Here is a 13,333-nt window from a genome sequence, read left to right on the forward strand (position 1 = left end):
AGAGTTCCATATTTGTTTACTCAGTATTTTTTGTTTCAGGGTAAAATTTATGTATAATGATATACACAAATCTTAAATGTAGCATTGGATGAATTCCAACAAATGCTTGTATTTGTGCAATCCATTGAAACCCCTAGAAAGAAATAGAACATTAGCATCATCCCAGGAAGTTCTTTGTGTTCCTTACCAGTCAGTCCTTGCCCCTCCCCTGCCCTCTCTTGACAATCACTGTTGTTAAATTTTACATCATAAATTAATTTTCCCTGTACTAAAGTTACATATAAATGAAATCATGTAGTATTTAGTCTTTTGTGTGTGCCTTCTTTCCCTCACACTAATGTTTTTGAGAGTCTTCCATACTGCAGGTATCAGCTTATTCCCTTTGATTGCTGAATAGTCTTCCAATGTAGGAAATATATGCAAGCATATTTTGTTTTATTGTGCTTCACTCTCTTGTATCAGATCAGATCAGATCAGATCAGTTGCGTCTGACTATTTGCAACCCCATGAATCACAGCATGCCAGGCATCCCTGTCCATCACCATCTCCTGGAGTTCACTCAAACTCACGTCCATTGAGTTGGTGATGCCATCCAGACATCTCATTCTCTGTCGTCCCCTATTCCTCCTGCCCCCAATCCCTCCCAGTATCAGAGTCTTTTCCAATGAGTCAACTCCTAGCATGAGGTGGCCAAAGTACTGGAGTTTCAGCTTTAGCATCATTCCTTCCAAAGAACACCCAGGGCTGATCTCCTTTAGAATGGACTGGGTGGATCTCCTTGCAGTCCAAGGGACTCTCAAGAGTCTTCTCCAACACCACAGTTCAAAAGCATCAATTCTTTGGTGCTCAGCTTTCTTCACAGTCCCACTCTCACATCCATACATGACCACAGGAAAAACCGTAGCCTTGACTACACAGACCTTTGTTGGCAAAGTAATGTCTCTGCTTTTGAATATGCTATCTAGGTTGGTCATAACTTTTCTACCAAGGAATAAGTGTCTTTTAATTTCATGGCTGCAGTCACCATCTGCAGTGATTTTGGAGCCCCCAAAAAATTAAGTCTGATACTGTTTCCACTGTTTCCCCATCTATTTGCCATGAAGTGATGGGACCAGAATGTTGAGCTTTAAGCCAACTTTTTCACTCTCCTCTTTCACTCTCATCAAGAGGCTTTTTAGTTCCTCTTCACTTTCTGCCATAAGGGTGGTGTCATCTGCATATCTGAGGTTATTGATATTTCTCCTGGCAATCTTGATTCCAGCTTGCCCTGCCCCAGGTCCTTCAGCCTTCTTTCTGTTTGAATCACAGTCCCTTTCTTCTTGTCTTAAAGTGAAATTCAGTCATGGAGGTATCCTTGCTTAAACTGATATAGTGTCTCGAAATGAGAGGATTGGGAGTCAAATAAAGCAAAACACAAGGAGAAGCAATTTGCAAGTCACAGCAGCAGCTCTCAACAAACTGCACAGTGTAGGGGAAGAGAATATGGCATGCATTTTAGCAGCAGTGGGTGGGTTATGATCTTGAAGCCTCTCACATAAGAAAATATGAGGGACTATTGAAAAATGACATTAGTGATTTAGTTTTATGTGACTCATCAGCAGATACACAAGTTAAAGTATATTTCTTAAAAACAAAAAGCATGATCAGCTTTTGGTTCAAAGAGCCTTATGAGTTACTAATTTGATTTGAGGAGAGTGACTTCTTGTTTTTGTGTTCATTTTGTTCCATTTCTGTCAAAAATGACATACTAAACTGAATATTTGATCACAAGAGTCACAAAAGAACACTTCAGTCTAATGGTCTGATCAGTTCCCAGAGTCTCATTAGGCAAAAGAGAGGGCAGGATTTGGGGAGGAAGAAAGGAGTGTGGACGAGTTCACTTTCCTTTACCTGCTGTTAGAATAAATTGCTCCCAGAGTGCCCTGGGATCCTGTTTTCTGATAATCCTTTCATTATTGAATGAATGAAGTTCTTTAGGACTCAAATCATATTCTCTGATTGTGACATTATTAGGTTGTTTCCTGCCTTGAAGAGATTCAGGAAACCATCATCTTTGAACATTTACTTCCAGAAGAATCTTCCTTTGTTGTGCAGGGAGACTGTCTCTATAAGACATGGGTGCAGATCCAATGACAATTCCCCAGTCGTGTGCTCTTTAAAAGGGGGTCTGTGACGAAGGTGGATCTCTGGGCACAGGGAGATTTTGTTTCAAATTCTCACTGATCCAGCTCTTAGGTGGTTTTGAATTGTTATTCTCATGAATTCTTTTTTAATGTCCTTTTTTTCTGACTTTAAGTTTGTGCCCCTTTTAAGCAAAACCGTTTTTTTCTTCCCCTAGAGAAAATGCTATGGTGGTGGTGGTAATTAAGTGATATATACCGTAAAACATGGAACCTGTTTTTAACTAAATACAGTTCTTACAGTTTTATCTATGTTATGTAAAATATACTGTTTGCATATGAATTTAGTTTATTTGTCTGATGTGTATAGGACTTAACTTTTTTTTTTTAAACTTTACATAATTGTATTAGTTTTGCCAAATATCAAAATGAATCCGCCACAGGTATACATGTGTTCCCCATCCTGAACCCTCCTCCCTCCTCCCTCCCCATTCCATCCCTCTGGAGAGGGTGTGGAGAAAAGGGAACCCTCTTCCACTGTTGGTGGGAATGCAAATTAGTACAGCCACTATGGAGAACAGTGTGGAGATTCCTTAAAAAACTGGAAATAGAACTGCCTTATGAGCCAGCAATCCCACTGCTGGGCATACACACTCAGGACTTAACTTTTAAAAAATAGTTCACTTAATATGTATTAAAATGTATTACATCTCACCAAGTATAATTTTAGCCTAGACAATTTTTACTTATGATAGTTACTTGACCCATACTTAGAGGACAAAAGGATTTAATCTCAGGTTAGACAAAAGTGGGGAAAAAAACAGAACTAGAAGATATTAATTAAGGTTAGTGTTTAATGATATGTTCAACAAATCAGCAACTTACAAGCAAGAAAACTCTGCTCATGCCTGACCTGGAGAAAAGAATTGAATTATTTTTAGTTCACATTTGGGAAGTGGATGGTGTGATTATTCTGTGTGCAGACTAGACTCATACACCAGCTATCAAAATAATAAAACAAAGTGTCACTGGACATTGCACTACAATGGATGGTGCTTCACAGTCTTTGATTTTTAAACTAAGGGAGTTTACTAAATGATAATCTTTTTTAAAAATGTCATTAGGGAATAAATAATGGTATATTCTTATAAGGTTCAAAATATTTCTCTGTCATCAGATTCATAAGGGTTGTGAAAAGATGAGACAACTTAATTTTTTTTTTATCAAGAGTTAAGCTGAGTCCCTACAACTCTGTTCCAAGCTGTAGCTTGGATATATAACTGGTTTTAATTAATAATGAATTTGTGCCAGAAAAGTGTTCACAGTGTTACTGTGGATCTAGGCTGCTTGAGATTCTGTTTTAACAATTTTCTGTTCACGCCCTCTTTTTTCTTTCTTATTTTTTAAACTGTGAAGTCAAGAAGAAAGGGGAGAAGGTGAATAAATGTTTTTCTTTTTAATCCAGCAACTCGTGCATAGAACTTTTAAATATACAGAAGAGATAATTCAGCAAGATATGCACTGAAACAGAATTCTATTCTAATTTATTGATGACAAAGACAAGATTTTATTTTAACTGAGCTTTACCTATTGGGCCATAGTTAAGCCAAATTTTTATATAAATGATTAAAATAAGGATTGACATGAGAAAGACTTTCAGTCTCTTTACTAAGGTAGGAAAAAAGTAGGTTAATATTTAGGAGATGAGAGTCTAGTCTCTGCTGAGTGATCTTGGGCAAGTTATTAACAGTATCATTACCCTTCTCTTTTTTCCTATTTAAAATGTTTGTATTTAGTTATTTTGCTATGCTGTGTCTTAGTTGCAGCTTGTAGGATCTTCAGTCTTCCTTGCAGCATGCAGGTTCTTCCAGTTGCAGCATGTGGGATCTAGTTCCCTGACCAGGGATTAATCCCAGGCTCCCTGCTTTGGGAACTCAGTCTTAGCCGCTGAACCACCAGTGAATCCCTACTTTTCTTGTTTATGATAGGTTTAGCAAATATCATGGAAAATCTACTACCATTAAAGAGGTTGTTTCTGTTTCTATAAAATGAAATTAGAAAGTATTAAAATCACTTATTATTTCAGAATTTGTAACTTCTTCACACCTATTCTTTTCTCATAAACTTACTTTGTCTTTTCTACCAGGTCTTTCTAACTTCTCCTCACGTCAGAAATAATATTTTTGCTTTCTTGGGTTTAGCAGCTAATAGGTGTTCACAAATATAACTCCTAATTAGGAGTTAAGACTCCATTTTAAAATCATTTCCTTGAATGTAAATAAAGCCTAGTGGAAAAAGGATGCTGTTTTTACAGTCATGAAAATAGTTTAATCCTGACTCCCTATCCAACTAACCATGATCGTGTAAGTAAGCCCTGGGCCTCAGCTTTATTATCTACCACAGAGATATAATGATATTTTTAAAAGTGCACTGCCACTGCCATATGCTCATTCATATCTGACTCTTTGTGACCCCATGTACTGTATCCTGTAAGGCTTCCCTGTCCGTGAGATTCTCCAGGCAAGAATACTGGAGTGGGTTGCTATTATCTTCCTTCAGGGGATCTTTCCAGCCCAGGGATCAAACTTGCGTCTCCTGCATTGCAGGCAGACTCTACCTACTGAGCCAAAAGTGCATTATAATGATTAATAGATGAGAGAGTTCTTTGACAAGTTTAAAGTACTACTTAATCACCATTAATAAAATGAGATATGTGAACCTATTAGGAACATATTTTGTTTTCCTGGATGGATCCACGAAGAGGTGGCTTGTGTAAATGTGCAAAAAAATCAATCTCTGCACACTGATAATCAGTGTCCACCATCTTCTCCAAATCCTGAAAGGATAATGGTTCCACTCCCTGAGAAGGCAGAATTTCCCCAATTATAACCCTGGTTTGGATTAGCCTAGTTCATCTGCAGTGTCTTTTCTCTGCTGCTAAGTAATGATGCACCATATGAGAAGTTGGCCTTCTGAACCACACTACCTTGGTTACTGTAAAGGCCTTGCCACTTCCAGGAGTGCATAGACCCCTACAGCCCCTAATTTGTCTTGCTAGATGCCCGAGTGAGAGAGAGGGCTTAGTCTACTTCTCCCTACAACTCTTCTGAACTAGGATCATATTGAGTTACTAGAATACATGCTTCAGGATGGGACTGGAAGAGACAGCTGACTCAGGCTCTGGGCACAAGAGCACTGTGTTCAATGTGTTTCATTCAGGCGGCCGGCTCTCAGAATTCTGGTCCATGAATCCTCACGGATAAGTCCCAAGGACAAGGCCATTTGAATACAGTTTGAATATACATTTTCATTGCTTGTTACAGAGTAAGCATTTAATATTAAAAAAAAAATGAATCAACCAGAGATTCACATAATAATGTCTTCTGAGTGTTTACTTTATCCAGAATTGAAGGATAAATTAAGAATATATGACGTGGTTCTATACAAAATATTGTAATTTACTTCAGAGGACAAAGCATGCATACATGAAATCTTTGAGGATTAGAATGGAGAATTTTAAAATGAAAGAATAAGTATAGGGTTGTAAGAATTCACAGAAGTAGGGTACTAATAAGAAGTCTCTTAGGAAGTGAAACTTGAGGTGCATTTTGAAAGATGGATGGCCCATGAGAAGATGAAAGGCTGTTGGCATTCCAGAAAGTAGTAACAGCTTGAGACAATGTCTGGAAATGGAAATGAGTGTGTGTGTTTTACTCTTCTCTTTTGGGCTTGAGAGGGGAGGTATTGGGAAGGGATACATTGACGTGGGTACTTAATAAGATTATGGCATACAATATATGGTATAATGTGACCTATAGAAATATTCTTAAATGTGCATTAAGATGTATTTGTAAAGATATTTATTAATTGAAATAGCAAAAATTTTGAAGCAATTTAAATTCCATCAGCAGAGGAATGTTTAAAAAATTTATGGTACATTCACATTATGGAATATTAGGAAGTAGTTGAAAAGAATAAAGTAGATCTTTGTGTGCTGACATAGAAAGATCACCATAGGAAGATGTAACAGTATATTAATGGTGAAAATGCATTCATGTAGGATTTGTCAACTTTGAAAATTGATTTTTAAAAAATCAAGAGAGTATTTCAGAAAGATTACTGGAGTGACATTGTGTCAAATTGAAAGTGAAGAGGGATGTTGGAAGATGTTTGCAATAGTACAGACATGAGAGTCTAAGGATAGAGACCTGAATGGTAAACAGAAAGAGAGAGAAGCCAGGGCCATTCTGCAAAAGGATCGTAGAGGACTTATGACAGATTCTTAATACAGGGGATGAAGGCGAAAGGAGAGAAAAGAGATTTCTAGGCTTTAAGATTAGGGAATCATTTGCTAAAGAACGATTTCTACTAACTGAATAAGACCCATGTTAATAGGAAACATTTCTTAAATTATTTATTCATCCATCTATCTATTTTTGTTTGTTCACTTTTCAGGATGGAAGAAACAGTACGAAATCTACTACAGAGTCAAGGACCTCCGGAACAGAAAAAAGAAGAACCTGTTAATATAATGGTCTATCAGGTACACCATATGTCTTACTCTTGGCTGGCTACTGGTCAGCTTGTTTTGCCCAGATTTCTCTATCTCTGTCCATTCTTACCTGGAGATAAATAAGAAAGGACGGTCCGACCCCAGGGCTGAGAGCCACCCCAGTTACCTCTGTTTGAGGAAACCTGTACACGTTTACTTCATTCATTCATTTCTTGTACTTTGTGAAAAAGAATCATAGATTTAGTTGTATGAGAGTGCAAAATGTAAGTTTATAGTGATGCAGAGAGACCTAAAGAAGTATCATAGAATTCTAACCAGGGCTGAAAAAGAGGTATCTGGGAACAAAGGGGAGGGCGTAATTCTTCCTGTTCAGGGAGGTAAGGAATACTTCTCAGTGCTGTCACATATAAAGTGGGCCTGAGGGATAGAGAAACAAGAGAAAGAACATTCCAGGCAGAGGGAAGCCAACGTAAAGGGGCAGGGGTGTGAGTGTGCATGACAGGCTCCTGGAGAGGAAGACGATCCCAGGATGCTGAAGATCTGCTTGAGGTTATGCCTGTCTGCTCCGCTTATGTGTGTAGCCTTGCGCCTCAGGCCACATGAAGTCTGTAGACATCCAAAGAGAGCCAGTGGTCAGTAGACTAACAAGTTGTCACCTTTTTATAACCCTTATCCCCCGGTGCTTTAGCACTAGTAAAATGAGGGGCTTTCCTGGTGGTCCATTGGTTAAGAAGCCACCTACCAATGTAGGAGACATGGATTTGACCCCTGTTTCTGGAAAATCCCACATGCTGCATGGCAACCATGTCCCTTCACCCCATCTACTGAACCTAGAGCTCTAGAGCCTACGAGCTACAGCTGGTGAGCCCATGTGCCACAACTACTGAAACTTGAGTGCCTAAAGCCCGTGCTCTACAAGAGAAGCCACCTCAATGCGAAGCCCTTGCTCTGCGACTAGAGAGTAGGCCCTGCTCTCCACAATTAGAGAAAGCCAATGCACGGCAGTGAAGACCCAGCATAGCCAAAAACAAATAAATCTTTAAAATAAAACGAAAAACACTAGCAAGGTGACCAAGCCAGGAAGCTGGGCATCTAATCTGAGCATGACCCAAGTTGGCCGCACAGATGAGAAGACTGACAACGGGAAGAGGCCCAGGCATTCTATCTAGATCAATGGAAGACTTTTATTGAAAAGCCCTTAAAATCACAAATAAACACCCAATATCCATTGCACAACTATGCATAGAGAGCTTTTAAAAGCTAAAAAAGTCAAGGGAATGGGTCAAAGTTTAAGATGATCACTGGGTGGCCCCAGGTTTTGGCTAGCTAAGAAAGCAAGTGGGTTTGGAGAGGCAAAGAAAGGAACCCAGCTGGTAAATGGTCATTTCACACTAGCTTCCCTGAATTCACAGGCTCTGGGCTCTGCAACCCAACTTATGATGACAATATTGAGAGAAATCTAATAATAAAAGTGACAGTATCATATAAAGTTAAGAAATCTAGGTAGAGTTAGGCTTCAGAAGTCTGTGTGTGTGTTTACTCTCTAAGTAACGTCTGACTCTGTGACCCGATGGACTGCAGCGCATGGGCCCTCTGTGCGTGGTATTTTCCTGGCAAGAATACTGGAGTGGGTTTGCTGTTTCCTTCTCCAGGGCATCATTCCAACTCAGGGATCAAACCTACCATTCTTTTCTTTGCCACTTACAGGCTGTTTCTTTACAGCTGAGCTACCAGGGAAGACCCTAAGTCTGCGTCCTAAATCATTGACTCTTGAGACATCTGCTGCTGCTGCTAAGTTGCTTCAGTCGTGTCTGACTCTGTGCAACCCCATAGATGGCAGCCCACCAGGCTCCCCCGTCCCTGGGATTCTCCAGGCAAGAACACTGGAGTGGATTGCCATTTCCTTCTCCAATGCATGAAAGTGAAAAGTGAAAGTGAAGTCGCTCAGTCGTGTCCGACTCTAGCGACCCCATGGACTGCAGCCTACCAGGCTTCTCCGTCCATGGGATTTTCCAGGCAAGAGTATTGGAGTGGGGTGCCATTGCCTTCTCCACTTGAGACATCTACAGGTCTACAATTTGACACCGGAGACAACTGTTCTCCATCTCCAGTGAAAACAATGCGAGATGTTGACTTAACTCAGAGGAGATTAAAGTTAGCTATGTAAAGACAGTAGAAAAACCACTAAAATCTATTTCTAGGGAAAAGGTTGAGATTCTTCTGGAGGTCGTCTTCACGTGGGGAAGGCATGCCCAGCTTTTCCTGGTGTGTGGTCGCCTGCAGTTAGGATAAGGTTTTAAGTGCCTCTAGGTCTGAATCTTTCCTAGGTAGTAATATCTTCTTTGGTAGAAAATTGAAGCTTAAGTTTAAAAAAAAAAACATATTGACTTTGCATTAAATGGTTCTGTTTAACCTAAAAGAATCATATTCGCTGCCCCCTGGTAATACCTGGCTTCAATTAGAACTAAGTAACTCAGCATTCCTTCTGTGCTTTTTTCCGTGGCCTCATTGTGGCTCTGTTTGATCCAGGTTCTTATTTTCTCTTAATCATTCTTTGCTTATATTTTTACCACTTATTAGCCAAATCTGTGTTATAGACACTTATCTTCAGAATTCATTTTATGAAACCAGAAGCTTCTTAGAAAAACAGAGATTTCTAAAAATGTGTTTTAAAAGCTATTTCCTCTTTGAGAGTTGCTACTTGGAGGAGGGGCCCACTGTGGCGCTGACGAATGGTTGAGCAGGCCCTCTAACCTCGCTGTAACCTTCTGGCATTGGTGGTCTCAGGGTAACTGGTAACCATTGCCTGGTAATGTGTTGTGTGGTAATGGCACTCGACAATGGCTGCCTGCTAAGGGCTGTGCACTGTCCCGCTCTGTTACGATTCCTCTTTTTCCTTGATGCTTCTCAATTTTAAGGAGAATACCCGGGCTTGTTCAGCCAATAGTCGATGGAGGGGTTGTCCTTAGGAGAGTGGAGTAAGAGGCCTCAGGCTGGCAGGTGAGCTAAGGAGGAGGCGAGGCACAGGGAACAGGCTGGGGGTTGTGTCCTGCCAGGCCCCAGAGCTCTGGCCAAGGTTGCCCAGCCCTTGAGTTGCTGGTGAATCTCTCCACCATCCCCACCTCTGTGACCTAATAGCAATGGGAGTCTGCCTGGATCTTGGTTTTTGGTACCTGGCCTGTGCCATCTGAGGAGCCTGAGGACCAGTTGGGTCTTGAACGCCTGGCTCCCTCAGCCTCAACAGCTGGGCAGGGTCTGGGTGTGTGGCCCTAGGGAACTGCCGGCTAAAATCCGCCTCCTCTCAGCCAGGACCTCGACCTTGAAGAGTGAAAGTTGTGCCTTAGGTCCTTGCCTGTTCTTGTCAGAACAGGGAATAATTTTATTTGGTGAAGGTTTACAGGAACATCATTACCTGACCATGACCTGACCTCAAGAACAAAGGTTCTGACACCAAGAAGTTTGCAACAACTAACCACGCCCCTCCCTCACCTTTCCTAGAAAAGGGCTTTGCTGAAAGCTTTGTGGGAATTTGGGATTTTTGAGGCCCGTAGCTCAGCTGGTAAAGAATCTCTCTGCAATGCAGAAGACCTGGGTTCAATCCCTGTGTTGGGAAGATCCCCTGGAGGAGGGCATGGCAACCCACTCCAGTATTCTTACCTGGAGAATCATCATGGACAGAGGAGCCTGGCGGGCCACAGTCCCTGGGGTGAAAGTGTCAGACACAACTGAGCACCCATCTCCTTGCATTGGCCTACAATAAATATTTCTCTACTCCAAACTCCAAAAAAAAACCACAAAAACCTCTTTCCTCTTAATAGTACAGTCTGTTAGATTTGGGAAGTCAACTCTTCTCTCTAGGGAGGAGACAGTTACTAACATGAATTCATGCTCCACGGAAGAGATTTTTCAGCTATTGCTCTCATTGGCCTTAGGTTCATTATCAGGAAAATGAGAGAGGAATTTGGGTTACATGAACCATAAAGGTCATTTATAGATTGAACAGTTATTTATTGAGTTTTATTGTGAATTAGGCACAACTTTGCCCTCTGGGGATTCAGGACATGAGAACAGAGAGAAGGGTGGCCCTGAGTCCCAGGGAGATCCCTGTCACCTTCGTCATCACAATGTTCTAAACACGGAAATAGTAGTGAAAGCAGTTGTGCAAGTCGTACGTGATGAAACCAGTGGGCTGCATAGTTAACGCTATCTGAGGTCATATTCTTTGGGGTAAGAGCTGGGAAATTTATTGTTTCATAATATGAAGGGTTATTGGCACACCTGACTCAAATTTTCCAACAGTAAGATTTCTCTGACATGAACCTATTTTCCATTGTGGAAGTGTCTGAGGCTTTTGTCTTTGAGTTAATATAGTAACAGTAGCGTAATAGCTTTCTAAGCTCCAGACCCCTGCTAACTGCTGGCATGCATTGAAAGGTGGTCCTAGTTCATTCAAGGGGCATGTTCCTGACGACTTCTCAGAGTTGGTTACTTGAATCAGTTAGAGCTTCAATCATTTAGACCTTGAATCATTTAGACCTGCTGGAAAGTCAGTAGTCATTTTTGTTGAGCAGCTAAGACAAACCTGCCTGCGGCTTCAGTGGTTTTACCAGCTTTGTCACTGTGCCACTTCCTGACTTTTTTCTTAATTTGGAGAATTTGCATAATTTCAAGGTTTGGGCATCAAGTGACATAAATAGCATTTTTATGTGATCACAGTTTAAAATATACCTAGTCCAGGGTCCCACTGACTATGGACTGGATTGTAGCTTAGTCCCCACAACAACCATGCGGGAAGTACTGTCACTATCCCCACCTTACAGAGGAGGACATAGACTCCCAGAGGTGAGCTCTTGCCCCAGAATGCAAATGGAAATAGCTTAGAAGGGGTTTGAACCCTAGTTGGTCTGACTCCTTGGCCTTAACTCCTTATGCAGATAAATTCTGGAGGGATGAAATCATGGAGCCCGAGTTACTCTGCTAAATGGGACTTGAATCTAGGCCTTTCCGCTGTCCACCTAGAGCTCTCTCCATTCATTCATTTACTTGCTCCTTCATTCATATAGTCATTTACTTTTGCAACTATGTATATTGTTTCCTGTTGCTGCTGTAGCAAACTTAATGGCTTAAAACTGCACAAATTTATTGTCTTATAATTCTGGAGGTCAGAGTCTAAAATCACAATTAGCAGCAGGGCTACATTCTTTCTGGAGGTTTCAGGACAGAATTATTTCCTTGTTTTTTCCAGGTTCTAGCATTCTTTGGCTTTTGGCCTTTCCCTCCATCTTCAGAGTACATCACTGCAAACTCTGGTTCCATTGTAATGTCTCCTTTTTCTGGCCCATCCCCATAGTCCAGGATAATCCCCCATCTCCAGATATTTAATTTAATCACATCTGCAAAGTCTCTTTTGCCATAGAAGGTAAAGGAAGCACGTTCACAGGTTTTAGGCTTGGTAGAATGTGGACATTTAAGTGAGGGAACATTATTCTGTCTACTCCACTAAATAGCACATTAATCTAGCAGGCTGGAGGTACCTAGCTGACACCACGCTAAGTGCTGGAGGTAGAAAGATGCCTTCTCTTGGAAAGCTCAGCTTACAGGATGCTGGAAACTAGGGAGGAAAGGCAGATAATTGAATATATGCCACTCTGTGATGGGAGCCCAGAGAACACCCTGCTTGAGTTCTGGGAACACAAAGGAAGATGCCACCACACCTATGGCTCTGCTGTCCCTGGAGACTCTGCTCCTGCCTAGGACTTCTTTTCAATAATCGATTTCCCTTTCCCTTTAGCCTCTGATGTCAGGGACTCGAGTCATGTACACCACAGCCTGCCTTTCACAGAGCATCTTATATCTCTGGTGTTTTAATCAACTGTGACTGTCAGGACACATGGGTTTGGCGCTTTTACAGTCGTCAAAGTGCTTACACAGAATGGGTCTCATTTGTTCATTTTAGCAGTCTCTAAAGTAGATATTATCCTGCTCATTTTTAAGGATGAGTCTCAAAGAAGCCTGATTGAACTCTGGTAAATGCTAAGTGGTAGAACTAGAAAGAAATCTCAGGCTTTCCTAAGTGAGAGACAGAATGAAACTGAGAAGTTACCAGTGAGATAATCAGATGGTGCAGGAGGGAACAGACACAGACGTCCCTGCTCACAAAACCCTTGTCTCAAAATACGAAAAAAATCAGTGAAAGGAAAGTGACATCAATTAATAAGCCATATAATATTTGCACCTGACATTTCTTTTTTGGGAGAGACAAGCCCATGAGTGAGAGAAATATTATCAATATACGGAGGGAACGTGACATACCTAGCACCTTGGACAGATGCCTTTCATTACAGGAAAATAAAAGACTTCAAAGGATTTTCTGTAAAGGAGGCTGAAAAGGAGAAACATCTTCTGTTTCTCTCTTCTATTTCTTTCTCCAACTCTTTTTTCCTAGGCATTTGGGGGTTTCTTCTGTGTTATATAGTGTATTCCTGAAACCTCTGTAACCATTTCATTTAGTTGAGTAGTTAGGAAGCATATTAGATAAAACATTCATGATTCAATATGAGCAAGGGCAATTAAGTGTAAATGAAATGGAACAGTCGTCAAGAGGACATTACTCCTTCAGCTTCATCTGTCAAAATATTTCAACCTAGACAACCTAAGATACAGAGAATTTTAATCCTGATGATACATTACCCATTAGAGT

General features: G+C 40.9%; 1 protein-coding gene across 7 annotated transcripts in view; it reads left to right on the forward strand.

The window, feature by feature from the left end:
- Positions 1 to 13,333, forward strand: part of NCKAP5 (NCK associated protein 5) — a 1,209,945-nt gene that overhangs the window by 826,910 nt on the left and 369,702 nt on the right. For all 7 annotated transcript variants that reach the window (XM_044936196.2, XM_025261907.3, XM_044936194.2 and 4 more), the window contains exon 6: positions 6,576 to 6,663. In XM_044936196.2, coding sequence (XP_044792131.2) covers positions 6,576 to 6,663 — 88 coding nt within the window. The remainder of the gene's footprint in view (positions 1 to 6,575; positions 6,664 to 13,333) is intronic.

The sequence above is a fragment of the Bubalus bubalis genome, chromosome 2, assembly GCF_019923935.1.
Source record: "Bubalus bubalis isolate 160015118507 breed Murrah chromosome 2, NDDB_SH_1, whole genome shotgun sequence".
In the NCBI taxonomy this organism is placed as follows: Eukaryota; Metazoa; Chordata; class Mammalia; order Artiodactyla; family Bovidae; genus Bubalus; species Bubalus bubalis.